General features: G+C 42.4%; 1 protein-coding gene across 3 annotated transcripts in view; it reads left to right on the top strand.

The window, feature by feature from the left end:
* Positions 1-1,496: 1,496 nt before the first annotated feature.
* Positions 1,497-25,360, top strand: part of LOC110532151 (voltage-gated potassium channel subunit beta-2) — a 116,160-nt gene continuing 92,296 nt past the window's right edge. For 2 of the 3 annotated variants that reach the window (XM_036988065.2, XM_090184365.1), the window contains exons 1-3: positions 1,595-1,825; positions 9,969-10,121; positions 10,626-10,679. In XM_036988065.2, coding sequence (XP_036843960.1) covers positions 10,045-10,121; positions 10,626-10,679 — 131 coding nt within the window. In that variant the 5' untranslated portion in view covers positions 1,595-1,825; positions 9,969-10,044. Of the gene's footprint in view, positions 1,826-9,968; positions 10,122-10,625; positions 10,680-25,360 lie in introns of all 3 variants that reach the window. The other variant, XM_090184366.1, reaches the window with a different exon arrangement.

Genomic DNA, 25,360 nt, shown 5'->3' with positions numbered 1-25,360 from the left:
TACCAGATATTATGCACTGCAGTGCTAGCTAACTGTAGCTTATGCTTTAAGTACTAGATTCATTCTCATATTCTTTGATTGGGTGGACAAAATGTCATGCTGCAAGAGCTCTGATAGGTTGGAGGACATCCTCCAGAAGTTGCCAAAATTACTGTGTAAGTCTATGGAAGGGGGTGAGAACTATGAGCCTCCTAAGTTTTGTTTTTGAAGTCAATGTACCCAGATGAGGTGAGATGAGATGATGTGAACTAGCTGTCCTCTGGCTACACAATAGCGCAACCCTACAGAGTGCTGTTGAGGCTACTGTAGACCTTCATTGCAAAACAGTGTGTTTAATAAATTATTTGGTGATGTGTATATATTTGGTGTAGTTTTATCTGTGTAACCTCAGTGTAGCCTCTGAGGAGCCTCCACTGCTCAGCACGCTGAGTATTTTACACTGCAGGTTGTGACATCTGTCCCCCAACACACCAGACTATAGTATCGCTACAGCCTGACAAGCAAGGGTAACCACTGACATTCTTGACGCATGGCATGTGCCCAGTTTAGTTATAAATCCAATATCAGAGCTGGAAACAAACAATTAGAAATACAATTGAAAATGTATTATTGTGCAACAGAGATAGACACCCTTGAGGTGTCAAAAGTTCCTTATTGGTGCATACTTTTCTGAGTCAAGCTAGTGTTTTTGAGCTGAGTCAAGCTGGTGTTTTTCCTCATGGCAGCAGTCCTTTCCTTTGATAATGATGACCTTCGGGCAGAGTTTCAGCAAAGTGCTGAATGTTTGAGTCTGATGGAAAAAATAACCACAATACATTCCATATGACCATATACACCTCTGTGACAGAAACTTGAGCCTCTCTGGAAGAAGTGCTCATCTCCCTTTTTGTGACCCTGCTTTGAGAGGTGACAGATCCCATTTAAACTTCCATTCACTTTGTGTGGCAAGACTTAACTTTGCTTTGAGCCAGTGTGTCAGAATCTTAGGAGAGGAACTAGCATGATGAGCAGCATTGTCTGAGACCTGAATGCTTGTGTTAGCTCCCCAAGCTTACACTCAGGAGACACACTGTCTTGAGGTGGGCAGAGGACCTGGGTTTGATACCATGTCTGTCACACAAGGAACAAAATTAGAGCAATCACTTGAGGTTCAAGATACTTTCCAGAGTCAAAGGGTTCCTACTGGGCACATATGTCAGTTTAACATCTAGTTTTGATTTACATTTGGTTGAGTTGTCAACTAACGTGAATTCAACTTGAACTAAACAAAAAAATCCACCATGTCATTGGATTTAGGTGAAAAAAAAAACACGAAATTGTTGATTCAAGCGTCATCACATTGAATTTTTTTGTTGAAATGGCGTGGAAACAACGTTGATTCAACCAGCTTTTTTTGCCCTGTGGATAATGTGCATTGTATCATTTGATTGAATATATTATTAGGTCAATATATGTCTAGTTTCTATAGTAGATCTGATATTGCCACAAGTGTGTGCATGTGTCGGTGCCTGCGCCATGGAGAAAGAGGGAATGCTCCTCCACTATGACTCTCAGTTACTCTCTGAGTTTACTCATCACATTATCTCTCTCGCGGTATAATTTCTCTCTCCCCCCTCACTCCCGATATGCTGTTGCGCAAAAGCAGACACTGCAGGGAAGAATACAGCAAGTGAAGGCTAGCCACCGGCATCCCCCTTTTTCTCCGTCTTTGTCCCTCTCTTACTCTCTAAAAGAGATCTCTGCTTACCCTTCCATCACCACCCATCATCTCCACCGTCTGAGCCAGGTTGGGGTTAGCTAAACTGGGCATTGGCAAAGGACAAAGGTGGGTACTGAAGCTCAATGACATTTCTCAATAACTAGTGTTCTGTTTTAGTCTACTAGCATGCAGTAGCACTGTGCTGGAGGACAGAGTAGACCAGATACCGGTGTGCTGAATGTGCATTATGGCTGGTTGCTGTATAGTATCATTGCAGGGCTGCAGTGGTCTCTAGCAGACGATGATATCATCTTAACATATTTATATTTTCTTGCTGTGCAAACCAGACTTGAAAGTTAACTGCATGATTGCCTCACTAGAGATGGTCTGCCACCAGTAGAAATCAGTCATCTTCAGTGAATGTCCTCTTTGAGGTATCTCTTAATTTTGATGAACTATTTGTTTGCTATTTCTGCATATGGTTTAGGTGTCAGTTTGATGCATGTTAGAGGACACTTTCAGTTTCCGTGGATATGAAACAATTTTTTTTTGTGCAGACTTTGCCTTGTCAAAGATTGTTGGCAGAGTGTTAAACATGCAGTTTAATACTCCAATCTGCTCTTGCTCAATTACTGAAGTGTTTAGCTAGAGTGTTTTGTTTTTGCGCATTCATTGCATGTGAGATTGGGAATCATTCCAAAACTGGGTTTGGGACTGTTGCATTGTTTGGTGCAGTAAACTGTTGAACACAAGCGAGTGTCCTGGATCTGTGAGTTTGAATACGCTTTTAGAGAACAACATTTATCCATTGATCAAAATATCAGTTTTTTACCATGGTCCAAATTCTTGACTCAGCAATTATAGACCAAGCATTAGCAACAGATTTAAAAAATACTAGTGGAAGTATGGCTACTAGTCATACACAGCTTTGTACCATACATGCTCCTGTTTTGTATATGAGATGCTTGTTTATCTACTGTTTGATAATACATAAATCATTTAATCCTGTGGAAAGCGTATTTGGCTCATCTGTCAGTGGTATCCTCAGTTCAGCTAAGAAGTGGATCATTATGCTCTGCACACTTACAGCACTGTTATCTGAACATTGACACGATGTGTCCAGCGGTGATGTCAGGAAGTGGGGTCGTGACTTGTTGCAAGACGTTGCTCCCTCCCTCTCTGGATCGTATGTTAAGTGCCCTCTGACCCGGTGCTCTACAGACTGACTGGGTTGTGACAAATATTAGATGATGGATCTGTCCTGTGAAAGGAGCAACTATTTACTATAGGCTATTTGGGTCATATGATTATCGGGACATTATTTTACCTCAGTAATAGTAGAAAACGCTATTCCTGTGTCGTCTGCTGAAGTTATTGTTTGTGAATTATGTATTCATGCACTTATGTGGTAATGCTGTGCTGTGGTTTGTTGAGATGCAAGACAAATTACCCGAAAGGGACAAAATACATTTTCATAATAATAATCATTATTATTATTTTTGGAAGTAGGAACTGAGTAATACAATTTGGATCAATGGATTTGAATCTGAAGCAACCTACATTCTCCAAATGTTCTGTTCTTAGAGTGAATATGAGCCATGCTTTGGTTATTTGGCTATATTGTTTAAATCCCTGATAGTAAACTTCTAACTTCCTAGAAACCTTCTAACAGCCATTTTCAAAATGGTTACTAATACCCTCACAACCCCTTAGAGCTTTGCATCTGGTGTCACATATCCTGCTGTTTCCATCTGAGTTAACACCATTAAATATTGACGACTGTGAAACGGAATCACGCTCTGTATTAAATAGTCACAAAGGTTTACTCAGAGCAAGGAGATTGATGGTTTGAGGAACATTGGTGAAGGAGGATGAGACAAAACATAGCCTAATTACAAATGGGCTTCAGATGGAGACCTTCAGTCAAGATCAGTCTCTTGGTCTTGTCATTTTTTCTCTAAAAGTCAAAAATCACTTCTGGACCCATAGATTCGTAATGTATCAATGAGAGCCTTTTTTTGCTCAGGGAAAAGTAAGTTGGAAAAAAGAACACTGTCAAACCTGATGCAATCCTAGGTTTGGTTATTGTAGGTGGTGCTAAACAATTGACACAGGTTGTTGTAAATGTGTAGTTACAGAAAGGTAGCACAACTGAAGGTCCTCTCCTCTCTGCCTTCATCGTCCAGGAGTTCTCTTCAAATCAAATCAAATTGTATTTGTCACATGCACTGAATACAGCAGGTGTAGACCTTACAGTGAAATGCTTACTTACAAGCCCTTAACCAACAATGCCGTAAGAAGTTAAGAAAAATAACAGTTCAGTAAAAAATTGAAAATAAAAAATAAAAGTAACAAATAATTAAAAAGCAGCAGTAAAATAAAAATAGCAATATGTACATGAGTTAAATCAAATAAAATCAAATGTATTTATTTAGCCCTTCGTACAGCTGATATCTCAAAGTGCTGTACAGAAACCCAGCCTAAAACCCCAAACAGCAAGCAATGTAGGTGTAGAAGCACGGTGGCTAGGTAAAACTCCCTAGAAAGGCCAAAACCTAGGAAGAAATCTAGAGAGGAACCAGGCTATGAGGGGTGGCCAGTCCTCTTCTGGCTGTGCAGGGTGGAGATTATAACAGAACATGGCCAAGATGTTCAAATGTTCATAAATGACCAGCATGGTCAAATAATAATAATCACAGTAGTTGTCGAGGGTGCAGCAAGTCAGCACCTCAGGAGTAAATGTCAGTTGGCTTTTCATAGCCGATCATTAAGAGTATCTCTACCACAGCAGCAGCACGGCCAGGTGGACTGTGGACAGCAAGGAGTCATCATGCCAGGTAGTCCTGAGGCATGGTCCTAGGGCTCAGTTCTTCTGAGAGAAAGAGAGAATTAGAGAGAGCATACTTAAATTCACACAGGACACCGGATAAGTACTCCAGATATAACAGGTCTCTGACCTCCTCCCTATAGGCTGTCTCATCGTTGTTGGAGAGCAGGCCTAACACTGTTGTGTCATTGGCAAACTTGATGATGGTGTTGGAGTCGTGCCTGGCCATGCAGTCATGAGCGAATAGGAAGTACAGCAGGGGACTGAGCACGCACCCCTGAGGGGCCCCCGTGTTGAGGATCAGCATGGCGGATGTGTTGTCACCTACCCTTACCACCTGGGGGCGGCCCGTCAGGAAGTCCAGGATCAAGTTGCAGAGGGAAGTGTTTAGTCCCAGGGTCCTTAGCTTAGTGATGAGCTTTCAGGGCACTATGGTGTTGAATGCTGAGCTGTAGTCAATGAATAGCATTGCAACATAGGTGTTCCTTTTGTCCAGGTGGGAAAAGGCAGTGTTGAGTGCAATAGAGATTGCATCATCTGTGGATCTGTTGGGGCGGTATGCAAATTGGAGTGGGTCTAGGGTTTCTGGGATAATGGCGTTGACGTGAGCCATGACCAGCCTTTCAAAGCACTTCATGGCTACAGACATGAGTACTACGGGTCGGTAGTCATTTAGGCAGGTTACCTTACTGTTCTTGGGTACAGCGACTATGGTGGTCTGCTTGAAACATGTTGGTATTACAGACTCAGTCAGGGACAGATTGAAAATGTCAGTGAAGACACTTGCCAGTTGGTCAGCGCATGCTCGGAGTACACGTCCTGGTAATCCATCTGGCCCTGCGGCCTTGTGGATGTTGACTTGACTATGAATATACATTCATTTATGAATATTGAAAAATATCGACATGAATATTGAAAAAAACACAATTTTGCATTTGGCACATTTTGTAATATATTGTTGAGCATAATATACTGTACGGGCATATCAAAGTTCCAAAATGGAATCTCTGCTACTTTAAGAGTTATGATCCAATTTGTAGGCATTACCAACAGAGTGAATGTGAAATTGAATTCAAAGTGGCCATCATCTGCTGGTGATTTTCAGGATGTGCAATGATACAGGAGGGCTGTGATTGGTTACATTTCCTACTATACCAATTTCTCTCTATAAAATAACTTTAAAACTGGCAGAGGTCCCACTCTGAAACTTTGATCTGACCATAGAGTATATTATGTTCAAAAATATATTGAAAAATAATCAAAATCCAAAATTGATTTTTTTCAATATTCATGTTTGTATTTGCCAATATTCAGAAATATTGAAATAAAATAAAAATATATATATTGTGGTCTTTTTTTCTCCTGGTTTCATATGGAATCACTCAGTAGGCAATTTATTTTCATCACAATAGTATTATTAAAATGTTTTACATTTGAGTAATTTAGCAGACGCTCTCATACAGAGCGACTTACAGCAGTGAGTACATACATTTTTGTACTGGTCTCTCATGGGAATCAAACCCACAACCCTGGCACTGCAAATGCCATGCTTTATTAACTGAGCCACATAGGACCTGATTATGATTTGGTCGTAGATTGTCTGCTGATTGGGATTGTATCAACTATACACTCTATGTCCTCTCTATACTGTAGCTGCATCCCTGTGTGATCCAGGCTGTAGTCTTTCCCATCAGTGTCACTTCAGGCATAGCTGCAAAGTGAGCACTCTGTCTCTCTGACACCTCTCCTCCCTCCCTCCCTCCCTGCTGCTGAAAGCCGATGATGATGGCATGAGACAGCAGAAATGCGAGCTGAGGGTGATACATCAAACGTCCTCTCCCGTCGGAAGCCAGCTGCGGACGCCCGACCATCCACTTGTGTTGGAGTTTGTCCCAGATGAGTTGTCATTGGCTGAGAGCAAGCTGCAGAGTCCCCATGTGTTGCTCCACGATACACTGTCAATGTATTCCTCCTCCCTTTGCCATCTCTCCTTTCTACCTCTTTCTATTCCCCTCTTTGTTTGAAAAACTGGAGTCTACCTGTTGGAGATTCATTTAGAGGTTTGGTTTACGGGTTCTATATGTCATGTCACCTCATGCAGCACTGACTTCAGAGAGGAAGTTGACTATGGATACATTGGACACCTTCCCGTCTCACCTCTTGGTCTCTAGCTCTTGGGAGTTGTTGATCCACTATCATGGCTTGTGTTTGGTTCAAAGGCAGCTGCAGTCGGAGGAATGTGGTGGGTTGTTTCAGTGGCTTATTTAGGCTCAAAAGTTCCAGGAACGGTGGAACTCAGACTCTTCACTTGTTTTATGGCACCATTTCTGTCGTGTTTCATTCGGTGCCAGGAAAATTCTTCTTGGCTGGCTCTCTGCTTCCTTGGCCGGAACAAGGACGGGGTGCAAGAGGCAGCAGCAGGTCGGCCTCCCCGGGCTCCTCGTCAGCACAAACACACGCTCTCACGCACACACATAAAGACACACGCACACACACACGGGAGGCAGGAGAAAAATGGAGAGGGCATCTGGGATCGATGTATTTTTAAAGTAGAAACCAGGTTACTGCTTAGTGTAATGCCTAAAGCTATGCACTACATTTTCAACACCAAATTCCATGTGTATGTTGGCAGTCAATTTCTATTCATCTGAAAGGATTGTATAGGTGGTAGCAATTTCATGAACATTTCACCCAGCCTATCAGAGGGAAAGGTGGAGCAACCCCCATATTGCTTATACTTTAAAAAAAGCACATTCTATTCAAGTGCCTAGGGGGAAAGGGGTTCTTTTTGGACTGGGCCATAGTCTGAATTGGTCCATGTCCCTCTTGGTTGCCATTCTCCCTGCTCAGCCTCCTATTGTAATCTGTTATTCTTGGATTCAGTCAGACCTTTCCACTTTTTAATGAACTTCTATTCTTAGATCGAGGGAGTATACATTTCCAATTACACCAGCGGTTTTAGGCTGATTTATCAGACCAAGGGCAAGGGCAATTTAACAGTGAAACTCTATGACAGTGGTTGCATTCATTAGTGCACAGCGTAGCAAAACGTTTTGCTACGGAAAAGGAAAACAAGTTCAGGTAGTCCCTCCCTGTTTCGGTCTGTTTTCCTCCGACTTATATCATTTTAAAAAAGTGGTCCATCTACTGTTTGTACAGTGACATCAACTAATAGGCCTATTGTATGTTATATTCAATGGACGATGATGCCTTTGTGTGACTAAATGCAGAGTTGGCCAAAAGTACTGTATTACACTGGCACCATAGTTCACATACTGTATCTATATCAAATTCAGATTCTTCTTGCCAACTGATTCCACATTACGATTTAGAAAGGAACATTGTCACAGACGACTAATGCTGAATCTGAATATTGAAATGTCGGATGTGTTTGAAATGGCACCCTTTTCCATACTGTATATAGTGCACTACTTCTGACCAGGGCTCTGGTAATGCACCATTTAGTGAAAAGGGTGCCATTTCAGACACATCCGACATTTCAATATTCAGATTCAGCATTAGTCATCTGTGACAATGTTCCTTTCTAAATCGTCATGAAGAATCGGTTGGCAAGAAGAATCTGAATTTGAAATAGATATGTGAACTATGGTGCCCGTGTAATACAGTACTTTCAGTAGATGGAGCACTATTTCTAATTATATAGTGTCTCTTTTCCCGAGGAAGAGCTGTGAATCACTGGTCTTGAAAGGAGGTCATTTGTTAATGCAATATTCGCTCAGAAATTGAGCGGACGCATTGATTGGATCTCCCAAAATGTTTTTCATTTCCTGGGGGGGGGGGGGGGGGGGGGGAGAAGACATGGAGGAGAATCAACCAGTAAAAGCACAGCCCCCTTCATTATCAAGGCATAACGTCAAAACAGACTTTCCAGACTGAAGTGAGGAGGATTTGGAGTTTGGTATCAGCCAGACTACAGAATATCTTCCAGAAACTGCTCAATGGCTAGTAGGCAACCATTACTGCTGTTGCCAGCCCTGCTCTGTATCTCAATGAGTTGAAGGAGGGAGTTTGGAGTCACCTTCACATGATGTGCCCCTGCTTTTACATGACCGCTCCCTCATAATGCTGAGGGTAATGAGTCGTAACATTAATGCACTTCAGCCACAGAGACCACACCAGAGCATGCAACAGCCCTCCTTTAAACAGTGGCTTGAGGCCTATATATTTGTACCTTTATTTAACTAGGCAAGTCATTTAAGAACAAATTCTTATTTACAATGACGGGCTACCCCAACCAAACCTGGACGTCGCTGGGCCAATTGTGCACCACCCTATGAGACTCCCAATCACTGCCGAATGTGGTGCAGCCTGGACCCAAACCGGGGACTGTAGTGATGCCTCTTGCAATGAGATGCAGTGCCTTAGAACCCTGTGCCACTCAGGAGCCCCAAAGACTCACCATACATTCTCTATATGTGACCTGGAAGGTGAACAACTCTCTTGGTTTTACAGTGGATTTGATTTAAACTGTGGGTTTCAGTGTCCATTTTTAAAAATCATACTGTAGGACATGACCTTCACTAATACAGTGAAAAAAAGACTAACGTTTCGAGTTGGCCATTTTATTCAACAGCCATGGCCCCCTCCTTGCATTTGGATCGGCATTTTTAGATCTGAACCAAATCTCTTAACAATGACACCACATCATCTGCTACATCCAATTGTGTTTATATCAATGATCCTACAACATTTGGTAGAATTTTTTAAATATTGCCTTTCCGTTTCTTTTCAAACAGAGTTAGGGGAAATAGAATCCAACGGGGGGACAGAATCAGAGAGAACACTGGCCTTTTAGTAGATTGGTTCAGAAATTGAATCCACAGTGTCTTAATCCAGGGATGGGGGATTGATTGTCACATTTTTGCTGATAGAAATGTGTAAAAAGCAATAATGAAATGGGACTTTTATTAAAGTGATTTGCTTGCTTTGTTCTGATTGAGCATGGTCAGGTATTGTTAGAGAACAGCAACATCTATTGGAGGGTTTGTCCGTAGAACATTATACAACTAATGACCCTTCTGATGCTTCTAGAAACACTATCAGATAGGCAAACATCTTACCAATACTTGTTTCCCTTTGGCTATGTGCAGAAACCCTTAAAATAACACAGTCTGACTTCAGAAATTAATTTCATGAAGGGTAGGCTAATGCTTCTCCCCCTCTGAAATGGTGATGCACACCCCGCATAAACACAATGTGACAGTTACAACCCTTCAAAATACCCTACATTGTCATGAAAATCCCTTAGCAGACTCTAGGAGGCACTATAGAACAATATAAAATTGAGAGCGCTAAAAGCCTCTGGAAACACTATCTAGTTTCGGAAATTGTATTTATTTAAAGACTTTATGGAAGACTCACCATACATTCTCTAAACCCAGCAAGTTCAGTCTTACCCTGTCATTTCTTGTCTGTCCACAGAGGTAAGAGTTCATAGGTGAGAGAGTGACCCCACAGCAGGCGTTCCATCCCGCCACGCTCCCCTCCTCGTGATCTCATGTATCCTGAATCCAACCAGGACTCGCCGGCGCGCCTCTCCCATAAACAGCATGCATCCCCTGGCATGATCTACAGGTACAACAGACACACACACACACACACACACACACACACACACACACACACACACACACACACACACACACACACACACACCCTAACACTATCCTAATTCTAACACTATCCTAATTCTAACACTATCCTAATTCTAACCCTAACCCTAATTCTAAACCTAACCCTTAAGCCATTTATCATTTCTCAGAATTTTTGAGGGTTTATTATTCTTGTGAGCACTCTTGGTCCTCACAAGTTTAATAAAATGTGTACACACAAAAACACACGCACGCACACACACACACACACACACACAGAATCAACACTAGGTGGAGCCATACATGTATGGCTGAAAGATTACAGCCTCACAGCAGCAGGGAAATTTGGCTTAGTGCTGTAGTCCTGTAGATCTGTTTTATTTTACCCTTGTATTACTTGTAGGTTGCCTTGTATCTATCTATCTCTCTTGCTTGCTTGACAATGCTCTCTCGCTCCTGCTCGCTATTTTTCTATTTTTCTCTCCAGTGCTCGGTATGGGAGCCATGGGAGTCCCAGCAAGCGACAGCTGCAGTACTACAGGTACAATTTGTCTTTCTTATATCCCTCCTCCCTGGATATACAGTCATATTCTCTGTAGCTCCTTGGTCAATGAACCACAGTGGTATGCCTGTGGAACCAGCTCATAAAATATTAAAGATGCACTATGCAGAAATTGCTCTGCCATTTCCAGGTTGCTAAAATTAATTTGTGAACGACCAGCTCGAGTCGGTCTCATGTAGCAAAATTTGAAATGTTTTTTTTTTTTTTTTTACATTGGATAAAAGTAGAGACTCAGAGCTAGAAAATTGTATATCATACACTACAGTTGAGGAACAATGGGAAAGTAATTCTGCTTTGAAAGTTGATAAACTTGTAACCTCACTTTTGAGAAAATGGCCCTTGTATGTTTTGGTACCTACTGGAGAGCTCTTTTTTGTCTACACCCTTTCAGCATCGTTCACACCCTCTTAAGCTTTAGCCCCACCCATCTCTTTAAGGAGTCACATGTGAGGCTATGTACTAAATTATTATTATACTACGGGTGTGTTCATGAATGTAATTTGGAGTGCCAGAGTGTGCTCTTGGTGTTTGTAAACTCATAGCATTGTCAGATTGTTCATTTATAAATTCAGAGCATTTTGCTCTGGGAGCGTTCAGAGTGCACACAGGACGCTCTGGCTGAGGAGTGGGGTTGATCCGAGCTTTCTGACCTAACAACAGCGGTCAAGCACCTAAGCTAACTGGCTAACGTTGGCTAGCTTGCTAGCCACTTCCAGACACAAATGAGAGAACAGCTCACTTTGACCATTTTATTTGCCCCACTAGAGCTGGTTAGGCTGTTTTTAAGTTATCCAGAGCATTGGTGACTGCAACTGTGCTGCTGGCAAACATTTTGTGACGCTTTTTTGCCAACGTTTACTGACACCGGCCATATTCAACTGGCGCTGAGCGTTCTGAAATTCGTCAGTTATTCTGCACTCTTGCACACTTAGACGAGAGTGCTCTGAAATCTGAGTAGATAGCCCGAGCGAATTTACCAGCTACGTCTATTGACAGTTGTCGCAGTGACATCATAAACATTCTATTGAAATAGTTACTTGCATAGTGGATTTTTTGTTTAGACATATAGCTAGCTAGCTAGCTAAACAATAATATGAATAATATTACTTCACAGATCATACACGGAATGTTAGCTAGCTGGCTAACAGTACACTTAAACTTTCAATGAAAAAGACTTTGTGATAAAATTACAAATGTATAATATCTGAAAATGAGGCTAGCTAGACTCTCTTACCCATATACATGGATGGACGCATCTCCCTCTGTCACGGATGCCATGGTTGCCCTTAGTTTGAAGTTGTAATCCGGAGACAGGTGTTTTATACAACAGCCTTCCGTGTGTTCTCTTGTCGACTCTGTCTGCATATTTGCAATCAAACACCAGAATATTTTCCATCTCCTTACCTATCATACTCTAATTCCACTGATTTCAAAACTCTGTCTTCCAGAAAGTGGAGAGCAACACCTATGCAGTTCTACTACGTGATATCTTCCAAAAAAGCTGTGTTAGAAAGGATTACCTACACATACTGACCAGCTCATATTATAGACAGAAGCTTGCTTTATGGCAGACCAATCCGAACTCATCTCTCGGCATGTCCATTCCAATCATTATCTCAGACAATCATGGCTAGTGGGAAGGTTTTCTCCTTTTTCTGTGGCAAAAACCAACTAGGCTCGTAATTGAACACTTTTATTCGTATTTACAGATGGCATACATGTTTGTTATTAAGGCACATTAAAGTTCACATGTTCCAGAAGGCATTACTGCCCAAAATTGCATTTTGATTTAAAAAAAGATTTACGTTCAAATGGCTCTCCTGTTTCCTGAAACGAGTCACATTTCAGTTGATTTGACAAAACAAGCAAGTATAGTGTAGAGAATCATTGTACCATCTAAACCGCTGTGAAATATGTTTTCCATAACCAAAAATATTGTATTTTCAGCTGTTTGAAGCTGGTGTACAAAACTGAAAGTAAAATATGTAAGAACAACACTTAAGAACGGGAAGCATAGAAACAAAGCATATAGAAATGATCTAACGCTTCTTAGACTTGCTTTCAATGAGAATGACAGATGTGGAAAAACCCAGCAGTGTTGCAGTTCTTGACCAAACGGTACACAAGGCACCTCCTACCATAACCCGTTCAAAGGCACTTACATTTGTTGTCTTACCCATTCACCCTCTTAAAGGCACACATGCATAATCCATGTCTTAATTGTCACAACGCTTAAATATCCTTCTTTAACCTCTTTTCTCCCCTTCATCTACACTGATTGACGTGACATCAATAAGGTATCAAAGCTTTCACCTGGTCAGTCTGTGTCATGGTGTCACGAATCTCGCCGAAGATGGTGCCTCTTCCTGTTCGGGCGGTGCTCGGCGGTCGTCGTCGCCGGCCTATTAGCTGCCATCGATTCCCTTTCCGTTTGTTTCTGTTTATTGGGTAATTGGGTACACCTGTTTTGAGTTAGTGTTTGTTTGTAGGCTATATAAGGGCACTAGGCCCGCTGGGTATTTGTGCGGGCTTGTTTTCCTGTTATCTGGTGTATGAGTGTAATCAGTATTTTTCCGGACAGTTTTAGTCCGTTGTATTTTGGGACAGGTTGTTTCATGCGCCCTGGTGTTTTGCATGTCGTGGCTCCACAGTCTATGGAATAAAATATCCACGAACTGAATTACCTGCTCTCTGCACTTGACTCCTCCACTCACCACTGTTAGAAGTTGTAACACATGGAAAGAGCAGAGCTGTGTTCGAATACCCATACTAACATACTGTATACTACATACTTAGTGAGTATATACTACGTACCATATACTGTTAGTTCATTTTAGTATACTGTAAATGAAGAGTATTGTTTCAGTTGAACGTACTAGAGCTTTGCCTGTCTACCGGAAATTGATGTGGTTGTTATGCAACCTCTTGCTAGCTTGTTAGCATAACAAATGACTAGCTAAACATTTTCCGATTTTGGGTGCATTCGTAAATTGAATTGCCAGAGTGCGCTCTGGGCATTCGTAAATCCAGAGTGTTGTCAGATTGTCCATTCGTAAATTCAGAGCATTTCGCTCTCGGAGCGTTCAGAGCGCACACTGGACGCTCTGGCCGAGAAGTAGGGCTGATCCTAGTGTTCAACGGCAGTCAAGCACCTAAGCCAACTACTTCCAGACCCAAATGAGAGAACACCTTACTCTTATCATTTTACTTGCCCTAGCAGAGGTGGTTAGGCAGTTTTCATGTTATCCAGAGTGTTGGTGACCGCAACTGTGCTGCTGGCAACGATTTTACTGACACCGGCCATATTCAACGGGTGTTGATCATTCGTAAATTCATCAGTTATTCTGCACAAGAGTGCTCTGAAATCAGAGTAGATAGCCAGAATTAACAATGTCCATTGAAACACACAACAACTATACCACTTAGCTAAGAATGATGTGAATAATCAAGTCAATAAATGTCAGGTAGTTAGTTAGGTAGTTATTATACTGCCTGGCAAGTTTGATATATTAGTAAGCAACTAACGGTAATTAGCTAACATACTGCTGTAATGCTATGAGGTTCATAAGGATAGCGTAGCTAACAAATTGTCAGCCAACATAACGTTTAACTTATTTGAAAAGTCATTACTTTATTACATTTGTAAGGGTTTTCCTGTGGTGAAGTAGAGGCGGACCAAAACGCAGCGTGGTTATATTGATTCATGTTTAATAAAAACAGATAAACATGAACACTACAAAACAATAAACGTGGAAAACCAAAAACAGCCCTATCTGGTGCAAAACACAGAGACAGGAACAATCACCCACAAACACACAGTGAAACCCAGGCTACCTAAATATGGTTCCCAATCAGAGACAACTAATGACACCTGCCTCTGATTGAGAACCATACTAGGCCGAAACATAGAAATACCCCAAAACATAGAAAAACAAACAGACTGCCCACCCAACTCACGCCCTGACCATACTAAATAAATACAAAACAAAGGAAATTAAGGTCAGAACGTGACAGTACCCCCCCCCCCAAAGGTGCGGACTCTGGCCGCAAAACCTTAACCTATAGGGGAGGGTCTGGGTGGGCGTCTGTCCGCGGTGGCGGCTCTGGCGCGGGACGCGGACCCCACTTCACCATTGTCTTAGTCCGCCTTATTGTCTGCTTCCGTGGCCTCCTAACCACGGCGACCCCTCTAAATGACCCCACTGGACTGAGGGGCAGCTCGGGACAGAGGGGCGGAAGCTCTGGACAGAGGGGCTCTGACGGCTCTGGGATGAGGGGCCCCTGGCTGACTGGAGGCACTGGCGGCCCCTGGCTGACTGGCGGCCCCTGGCAGACTGGCGGCACAGGCGGCGCTGGGCAGACTGGCGGCACAGGCGGCTCAGGCAACACTGGGCAGACGGGAGGCTCCGGCAACGCTGGGCAGACGGGAGGCTCCGGCAACGCTGGGCAGACGGGAGGCTCCGGCAACGCTGGGCAGACGGGAGGCTCCGGCAACGCTGGGCAGACGGGAAGCTCCGGCAACGCTGGAGAGGAAGGCTCTGGCAGCGCTGGACTGAGTAGCTCTCGTAGCGCCGAACAGGCGGGAGACTCCGGCAGCGCTGGAGAGGAGGAAGGCTCTGGTAGCGCCGGAGAGGAGGGAGACTCCGGCAGCGCTGGAGAGGAGGGAGCCCCTGTAAGGATGGGCCGGAGAGACAGCCTGGTGCGGGGAGCTGCCACCGGTGGGCTGGTGCGTGGAGGTGGTGACGGATAGACCGGGCCGTGCAGGCGCACTGGAGCTCTTGAGCACCGAGCCTGCCCAACCTTACCCGGTTGAATGGTCCCGGTCACCCTGCCAGTGCGGCGAGGTGGAATAGCCCGCACTGGGCTATGCAGGCGAACCGGGGACACCGTGCGCAAGGCTGGTGCCATGTAAGCCGGCCCAAGGAGACGCACTGGAGACCAGATGCGTAGAGCCGGCTTTATGGCACTTGGCTCGATGCCCACTCTAGCCCGGCCGATACGCGGAGCTGGAATGTACCGCACCGGGCTGTGCACCCGCACTGGGGACACCGTGCGCTCCACAGCATAACACGGTGCCTGCCCGGTCTCTCTAGCCCCCCGGTAACCACAGGAAGTTGGCTCAGGTCTCCTACCTGGCGTAGCCATACTCCCTGTTAGCCCCCCCCCCCCCCCCAATACATTTTTGGGGCTGACTCCCGGGCTTCCTTGCCAACCATGTTCCCTCATATCGCCGGCTCCTCTCTCCGGCTGCCTCTGCTCTCCTCGCTGCCTCCACCTGTTCCCATGGAAGGCGATCCTTTCCCGCCAGGATCTCCTCCCATGTGTAGCAACCCTTGCCGTCCAACACATCGTCCCAAGTCCATTCCTCCTTGTGCCGCTGTTGCCCGTTACCACGCCGCTTGGTCCTGTTGTGGTGGGTGATTCTGTAAGGGTTTTCCTGTGGTGAAGTAGAGGCGGACCAAAACGCAGCGTGGTTATATTGATTCATGTTTAATAAAAACAGATAAACATGAACACTACAAAACAATACACGTGGAAAACCAAAAACAGCCCTATCTGGTGCAAAACACAGAGACAGGAACAATCACCCACAAACACACAGTGAAACCCAGGCTACCTAAATATGGTTCCCAATCAGAGACAACTAATGACACCTGTCTCTGATTGAGAACCATACTAGGCCGAAACATAGAAATACCCCAAAACATAGAAAAACAAACAGACTGCCCACCCAACTCACGCCCTGACCATACTAAATAAATACAAAACAAAGGAAATAAAGGTCAGAACGTGACAACATTGCACAACATGTTGTTAGCATTTGTCATAATTGGTTAAAGCAATGAATTTGTATCCGCTGTCGTCGGACTTCGGCTGCATATTTTCTGCCATTTTCTTCAAATCTGAAAATGTTGTAAAGCCATGCCTATTTTCTGAAGAATTGCATTATGGGCCCTAAAAGCACAGAAAAGGTGTCCACTGCATAGATACTTCGTATTTTGGAGAATTTAGTACGACATCCGGGAACGTTTGGCATACTAACTATATCCATACTATGACCAATAAGCATATGATATACTCAAATCACATTACAAATAGTACGGCTAGTGCGGTTAGTATGAGTATTCGAATACAACTCAGGTGCTCTTAATGTTTTGTATACTCAGTATATATACAGTAGGTACAGTGCCTTCGGAAAGTATTCATACCCCTTTATTACCCCCTTATTCCACATTATGTTGTCTTACAGATATAATTCAAAATTGATTAAATAAAAAAAAGAATCTCATCCATCTACATGCAATACTCCATAACGATCAAGCGAAAACGTGTTTTTAAAAACGTTAGCAAATTTATTGAAAATAAAATACAGAAATATTAATTGACAGTATTGCTAGACAACCATTTTCAGGTCTTGCCATAGATTTTGAAGTAGATTTGAGTCACTCTGGAACATTCCCTGTCGTCTTGGTAAGCAACTCCAGTACCGTTCAAAAGTTTGGGGTCACTTAGAAATGACCTTCTTTCAAATTTTTTTTATCCATTAAAATAACATCAAATTGATCAGAAATACAGTGTAGACATTGTTAATGTTGTTAATGACTATTGTAGCTGGAAACGGCAGATTTTTAATGGAATATCTACATAGGCATACAGATGCCCATTATCAGCAACCATCACTCCTGTGTTCCAATGGTACATTGTGTTCGCTAATCCAAGTTTATAATTTTAAAAGACTAATTGATCATTAGAAAACCCCTTTGCAATTATGTTAGCACAGCTGAAAACTATTGTGCTGATTATAGAAGCAATAAAACTGGCCTTCTTTAGACTAGTGTCGTGTCTTTGGCATCATTAAACTGAATAATTATTTATCAAACAACTCTCTGTAATTATTTTTACGCGATTAAACTGATTAATCATGTAATTGTAATTAACTAGGAAGTTGGGGCACCAAGGAAAATATTCCGATTACAAAGTTATAATTTTCCTAATACAACTTTTCAGATATTTTAATATCTGATCAATTAGTCTTCTGATTAATGAATTCTTCTTTCCGTCACGTTAGTCTCATTCCAAACGTCGTAAATTGTTGATAATCTGCACAAACCCAGTTTTCACTATGAGTCATCCATTCATCAATTGTCTTAACTCATTTATTTATTAACTAACTAAACAATCACAGAAGTGCACACACAAACAAACAAAGTAAATATGGTTACAAGAAATGATAGGGGAATGTGCCCTAGTGGGCTAAACCGGCATGGCGGCTTGTTAGACAAAAGGGGAGTGGGGGTCAGCTGAGAAGTCACTACAAAGTTTATAATTCTAACAATTGAAATGCTAATCCTTTGAACATGAACGCTCACTCATTCGGGAACAATTGCAAAGCAATATATATATATTTACGCTCAGTGTGTCATCGGGATCTCTGTTGAAAAGTTTGTTTCTTTTGGAGAGTCTGTCTGCCCTCTCTCTCTCTCTCTCTCTCTCTCTCTCTCTCTCTGTCGTTAGAATGGTCAGTTCAGAGTGACATTCATTCATGTCGTTATAGAATAGATGTTTCGGCGGTTGTCGGTCTTCCCGTTCAATGATACCGAATTCCTAGCTCCAGACTAGTAATTAATTTCAAAGACTTGTTCTTATTCTGTCGGTATCGATAGGCTAAGAATTTAACCACGTGGGATGGTTAAAAGATTCAGCAGTCTGGTCTCAAACCTTGGCCCTCTCGTTATCGAGGTAAGCTGGTCTGCAACCTTTGTCCTCTCGTAATTGAGAGAAACATGGTCTGGTGATAGAATTCTCAAGGTGGGGGTTTTATTCGGAAGAGCAGAAAAAGGCTGTCTCATAACGCCAGGTCCTAACTGTGTTCATGGGGGCGTGCCAGTGACTTAACCTGTTAGAGCTCTAGGGGCGCTATTTCATTTTTGGATAAAAAACGTTCCCGTTTTAAGCGCGATATTTTGTCACGAAAAGATGCTCGACTATGCATATGCATCTTGACAGTTTTGGAAAGAAAACACTCTGAAGTTTCAGAATCTGCAAAGATTTTGTCTGTAAGTGCCCCAGAACTCATTCTACAGGCGAAACCAAGATGATGCATCCCCCAGGAATTAGCAGAATTTCTGAAGCTCTGTTTTCCATTCTCTCCTTATATGGCTGTGATTGCGCAACGAATGAGCCTACACTTTCTGTCGTTCGCCCAAGGTCTTAGCAGCATTGTGACGTATTTGTAGGCATATCATTGGAAGATTGACCATAAGAGACTACATTTTCCAAGTGTCCGCCTGGTGTCCTTCGTCGAATTCGGTGCGCAATTGCCAGCTGCTTCTACTTTACCATTTGATTCAGGGGAGAAAGCATGTGTCCAAGAACGATGTATCAATGAAGAGATATGTGAAAAACACCTTGATGATTGATTCTAAACAACGTTTGCCATGTTTTCAGTCGATATTATGGAGTTAATTTGGAAAAAAGTTCGCGTTTTGAGGACTGAATTTTCAGATTTTTTTTGGTAGCCAAATGTGATGTATAAAACGGAGCTATTTCTAATACACAATGAATCTTTTTGGAAAAACTGAGCATCTGCTATCTAACTGAGAGTATCCTCATTGAAAACATCAGAAGTTCTTCAAAGGTAAATTATTTTATTTGAAGGCTTTTATGTTTTTGTTAATGTTGCGTGCTGGATGCTAACGCTAATGCTAACGCTAAATGCTAACGCGAAATGCTAACGCTAGCTAGCTACTTTTACACAAATGATTGTTTTCCTATGGTTGAGAAGCATATTTTGAAAATCTGAGATGACAGTGTTGTTTACAAAAGCCTAAGCTTGAGAGATGGCATATTTATTTCATTTCATTTGCGATTTTCATAAATAGTTAACGTTGTGTTATGCTAATGAGCTTGCTGATAGATTTACACAATCCTGGATACAGGGGTTTTTTCATAGCTAAACGTGACGCAGAAAACGGAGCGATTTGTCCTAAACAAATAATCTTTCAGGAAAAACTGAACATTTGCTATCTGAGAGTCTCCTCATTGAAAACATCTGAAGTTCTTCAAAGGTAAATGATTTTATTTGAATGCTTTTCTGTTTTTTTGTGTAAATGTTGCCAGCTGAATGCTAATGCTAAATGCTACGTTAGCCATCAATACTGTTACACAAATGCTTGTTTTGCAATGGTTGAGAAGCATATTTTGAAAATCTGAGATGACAGTGTTGTTAACAAAAGGCTAAGCTTGAGAGCTAGCATATTTATTTCATTTCATTTGCGATTTTCATGAATAGTTAACGTTGCGTTATGGTAATGAGCTTGAGTCTGTATTCACGATCCCGGATCCGGGATGGGGAGATCAGAAAGGTTAAGTGAAACTTTACACAGAAATACAATTCTCTCACATTACATCATTACATAGCATCCCATAATTTCACAAATAGTTTAATCTTTCCTCATTCATCCTTTACAGCAATTAGATGCAAGCCTCATATCTGAGGCTATTGTATAAACAGCGTTATGGTAATGTGGCCATATTGTCTCCCATGAGTTTCACAAAATTGTACCAAATGGACCAGTTTGTAGCTGGATTCTTCACCGATCTTTTATACCTTCTCCAGAACATAAATGTTGTTTGGACCTCAACTTCTGTGATGTGGAAGAAATTCATTTGTTCTCTCTATGAAACTTCACTCTCTCTCTATACTGTCTGGCCATGAGGCAGGATCTTCCCTGGGAATTTACGACCTCTCTGACCACAGCAGACTGGGTGTAACAGAGAGGGAGGTAGGGGGATGATGCATAGAAAAGGCTGGTGCAGAGGGAGGGGGCGGTTCTTTTTCCCATCTTAATCTTTTCTTTTTATTGGCCAGTCTGAGATATGGCTTTTTCTTTGCAACTCTGCCTAGAAGGCCAGCATCCCGGAGGTGCCTCTTCACTCTTCACAGGAGTGATGGTTGCTGATAATGGGCCTCTGTACGCCTATGTAGATATTCTATAAAAAATCTGCCAATTCCAGCTACAATAGTCATTTACAACATTAACAATGTCTACAATGTATTTCTGATCACTTGGACTTTTGCTTTTCATTCAAAAACAAGGACATTTCTAAGTGATCCCAAACTTTTGAACGGTAGTGTAGAATTGCCCATGTGTTTTAGGTTATTATCCTGCTGAAAGGTGAATTAATCTCCCATTGTCTGGCAGAAAGCAGCCTAAACTTCTTGGATTTTGTCTGTAATGTGTTGTATGGAATTTTCCCCAAACATAACACTTTGTATTCAAAGTGCCGCATTTTTTGCAACATTACTTTACTGCCTTGTTGCAAAAGGGATGTATGTTCTAGAATATTTGTATTCTGTATAGGCTTCCTTCTATTCACTGTCAATTAGGTTAGTATTGAGGAGTAACTACAATGTTGTTGATCAAACCTCAGTTTTCTCTTATCACAGACATTGAAATTACAGTTTTTTTTTACAGCCTGTTAAATTCAGGCTGAAACACAACAAAATGTTGAACAAGTGATGCACTGTATATACAGCGAGCTCCAAAAGTTTTGGGACAGTGACCATTTTTTGTTGTTGTTTTGGGTCGGTACTCCAGCACTTTGGATTTGAAATGATACAATGACCATGCAGTTGAAGTGCAGATTGACTTTTAATTTGAGGGTATTTTCATCTATATTTAGAAATTACATCACCGTTTGTCCGTACTGCCCCCATTTTAGGGGACCAAAATGATTGGGACAATACAGTCGTGGCCAAAAGTTTTGAGAATGACACAAATATTAATTTTCACAAAGTCTGCTGCCTCAGTTTGTATGATGGCAATTTGCATATACTCCAGAATGTTATGAAGAGTGATCAGATGAATTGCAATCAATTAATGCCATGCAAATGAACTGAATCTCAGCCAAGATAGTGGGCTCACTCACAATTTTGCCTAAGAACACAGTCATGAATAAAGAATGGTACCAACACATCCTCCGAGATCATCTTCTCCCAACCATCCAGGACGAACAATGCCTTTTCCAGCATGATGGAGCACCTTGCCATAAGGTAAAAGTGATAACTAAGTGGCTCGGGGAACAAAACATCGATATTTTGGGTCCGTGGCCAGGAAACTCCCCAGACCTTAATCCCATTGAGAACTTGTGGTCAATCCTCAAGAGGCGAGTGGACAAACAAAAACCCACAAATTCTGACAAACTCCAAGCATTGATTATGCAAGAATGGGCTGCCATCAGTCAGGATGTGGCCCAGATGTTAATTGACCGCATGCCAGGGTGGATTGCAAAGGTCTTGAAAAAGAAGGGTCAACACTGCAAATATTGACTCTTTGCATCAACTTCATAGAATTGTCAATAAAAGCCTTTGACACTTATGAAATGCTTGTAATTATACTTCAGTATTCCATAGTAACATCTGACAAAATATCTAAAGACACTAGCAGCAAACTTTATGAAAATTAATATTTGTGTCATTCTCAAAACTTTTGGCCACGACTGTACATTTGTATTAAAGTCGTAAAAAGTGAAATATTTGGTCCCATATTCATAGCACACAATGACTACATGACGCTTGTGAATCTACATACTGTATCAGGTATTAAGGTAAGAGCCAAGTGCAGAATGTGTGAAGTAACGATGTTTATTGTAACAACAGGGGCAAGCAAACGACAGGTCAAGACAGGCAGGGGTCGATAATCCAGAGTAGGAGCAAAGGTACAGGATGACAGGCAGGCTCAGGGTCAGGGACAGGCAGAGTTCAGTAATCCAGAGTAGGAGCAAAGGTACAGGACAGCAGGCAGGCTTAGGGTCAGGGACAGGCAGAGTGGTCAGGCGGGCGGGTACAGGGCCAAAACGCTGTAAAAGGGAAAGGGTGACAGGACAAATGCTGGTAAGCTTGACAAACAAGACGAACTGGCAACAGACAAACACTGGTATAAATACACAGGGGATAATGGGAAAGATGGGCAACACCGGGAGGGGGGGGGGGGTGGAGACAATCACAAAGACAGGTGAAACAGATCAGGGTGAAACACTACAAATTGTTTGGATGCATATTCTGTTTGTTTTGGTTGTGTTTCAGATTATTTTGTGCCCAATATAAATATATGGTAAATCATGTATGGTGTCATTTGGAGTCACTTTTATTGTAAATAAGAATCTAATATTGTTTTAAACAATTCTACATTTATCTGGATGCTACCATGATTACAGATAATCCTGAATGATCTGTTAATAATGATGAGTGAAAAAGTTACAGACTCACAAATATCATACCCCCCCAAACAATGCTAACCTTCCCTGTTATTGTAATGATGAGAGGTTAGCATGTCTTGGGGATATGACATTTGAAAGTGGAGTACAGAGTACAGAGCCAAAACAACAAGTATTCAGACCGTTTGCTATAAAACTCTAAATTGAGCTCAGGTGCATCCTGTTTCCATTGATCATCCTTGAGATGTTTCTACAACTTGATTGGAGTCCACCTGTGGTAAATTAAATTGATTGGACATTATTTGGAAAGGCACAAACCTGCCTATTTATGGTCCCACAGTTGACAGTGCATGTCAGAGCAAAAAGCAAGCTATGAAGGTTGAAGGAATTATCCATAGAGCTCAGAGACAGGATTGAGTCGAGACACAGATCTGAGGAAGGGTACCAAAACATTTATGCATCATTGAAGGTCCCCAAGAACACAGTGGCCTCCATCATTCTTAAATGGAAGAGGTTTGGGACCACCAGGACTCTTCCTAGAGCTGGCCACCCAGCCAAACTGAGCAATCGGGGGAGAAGGGCCTTGGTCAGGGAGGTGACCAAGAACCCAATGCTCATGCTGACAGAGCTCCAGAGATCCTCTGCGGAGATGGAAGAACCTTCCAGAAGGACAACCATCTCTGCATACTCCACCAATCAGGCCTTTATGGTAAAGTGGCCAGACGGAAGCCACTCCTCAGTAAAAAGCAAATGACAGCCCGCTTGGAGTTTCCCAAAATATTGTCTGGTCTGATGAAAGCAAGAATGAACTCTTTGGCTTGAATGCCAAGTGTCACGTCTTGAGGAAACCTGGCACCATCCCTACAGTGAAGCATGGTGGTGGCAGCATCATGCTGTGGGGATGTTTTTCAGCGACAGGGGCTGGGAGACTTGTCAGGATCGAGGGAAAGATGAACAGAGCAACGTACAGAGATCCTTGATGAAAACCTGCTCCAGAGTGCTCAGGACCTCAGATTGGTGCGAAGGTTCACCATTCCAACAGGACAACAACACTAAGCATACAGCCAAGACAACGCAGGAGTGGCTTCGGGACAAGTCTCTGAATGTCCTTGAGTGGCCCAGCCAGAGCCCGGACTTGAACCCGCTCGAAGACTCCCCAAATACATGTGTGCCAAGCTTGTAGCATCGTACCCAAGAAGACTCGAGTCTGTAATTGCTGCCAAAAGTGCTTCAAATATAATCAAATTGTATTGGTCACATACACGTGTCTAGCAATGTTATTGCAGGTGTAGCGAAATGCTTGTGCTTCTAGCTCCGACAGTGCAGTAATATCTAATAAGTAATATCTAACAGTTTCACAAAATATACCCAAAATACACATAAATCTAAGTTCGAAATGGATTAAGAATATATATACATATATGTCAGAGCGGCATTGGACTAAGATACAGTGGCAAAGTGTAGAGTACAATATATACATATAAAATGGGTGATGCAATATGTAAACAATTTAAAAGTGACTAAGATACCGTAGAACAGTGTGGAGTGCAGTTTATACATATGAGGTGAGTAATGCTTGATACAGAACATTATTAAAGTGGCTAGTGGTTCCTAATATATTTCTATAGGCAGCCGTCTATTATGTGCTAGTGATGGCTGTTTTGTAGTCTGATGGCCTTGAGATAGAATCTGTTTTTCAGTCTCCTGGTCCCAGCTTTGATGCTCCTGTACTGACCTCGCCGGTAATGCGTTGGGCAGACCACACCACCCTCTGGAGAGCTTTGCGGTTGTGGATAGTGCAGTTGCCGCACCGGGTAGTGATACAGCCCGACAAGATGCTCTCAATTGGGCATCTGTAAAGGTTTGTGAGGGTTTTGGCCAAATTTCTTTAGCCTCCTGAGGTGGAAGAGGCGTTGTTGCGCCTTATTCACCACATTGTCTGTGTGGGTGGATCATTTCAGTTTGCCAGTGATGTGTACTTTAGAGTGTTTTCTATCCAAATCTACCAGTTATATGCATATCATATATTTTGGGCCCGAGTAGCAGGCCATTTAATTTGGGCATGCTTTTCATCCAAAATTCCGAATAATGCCCCCTACCCTAGTGAAGTTAAAGTAATTATGGACTGTCATTTCTCTTTGCTTATTTGAGCTGTAATATGGACTTGGTCTTTTACCAAATAGGGCTATCTTCTTTATACCACCCCTACCTTGTCACAACACATCTGATTGGCTCAAACGCATTAAGAAGGAAAGAAATTTCGCAAATTAACCTTTAACAAGGCACACCTGTTAATTGAAATGCATTCCAGGTGACTACCTCATGAAGCTGGTTGAGAGAATGCCGAGAGTGTGCAAAGCTGTCATCAAGGCAAAGGATGGCTACTTTGAAGAATGTCAAATACATGATTCCATATGTGTATTTCATAGTTGTGATGTCTT

Source organism: Oncorhynchus mykiss, chromosome 9, assembly GCF_057628025.1.
Source record: "Oncorhynchus mykiss isolate SJ-2025 chromosome 9, ASM5762802v1, whole genome shotgun sequence".
Taxonomy (NCBI): Eukaryota; Metazoa; Chordata; class Actinopteri; order Salmoniformes; family Salmonidae; genus Oncorhynchus; species Oncorhynchus mykiss.
The sequence above is the reverse complement of the archived record's forward strand: the minus strand, read 5'-3'. Positions and strand labels throughout refer to the sequence as shown.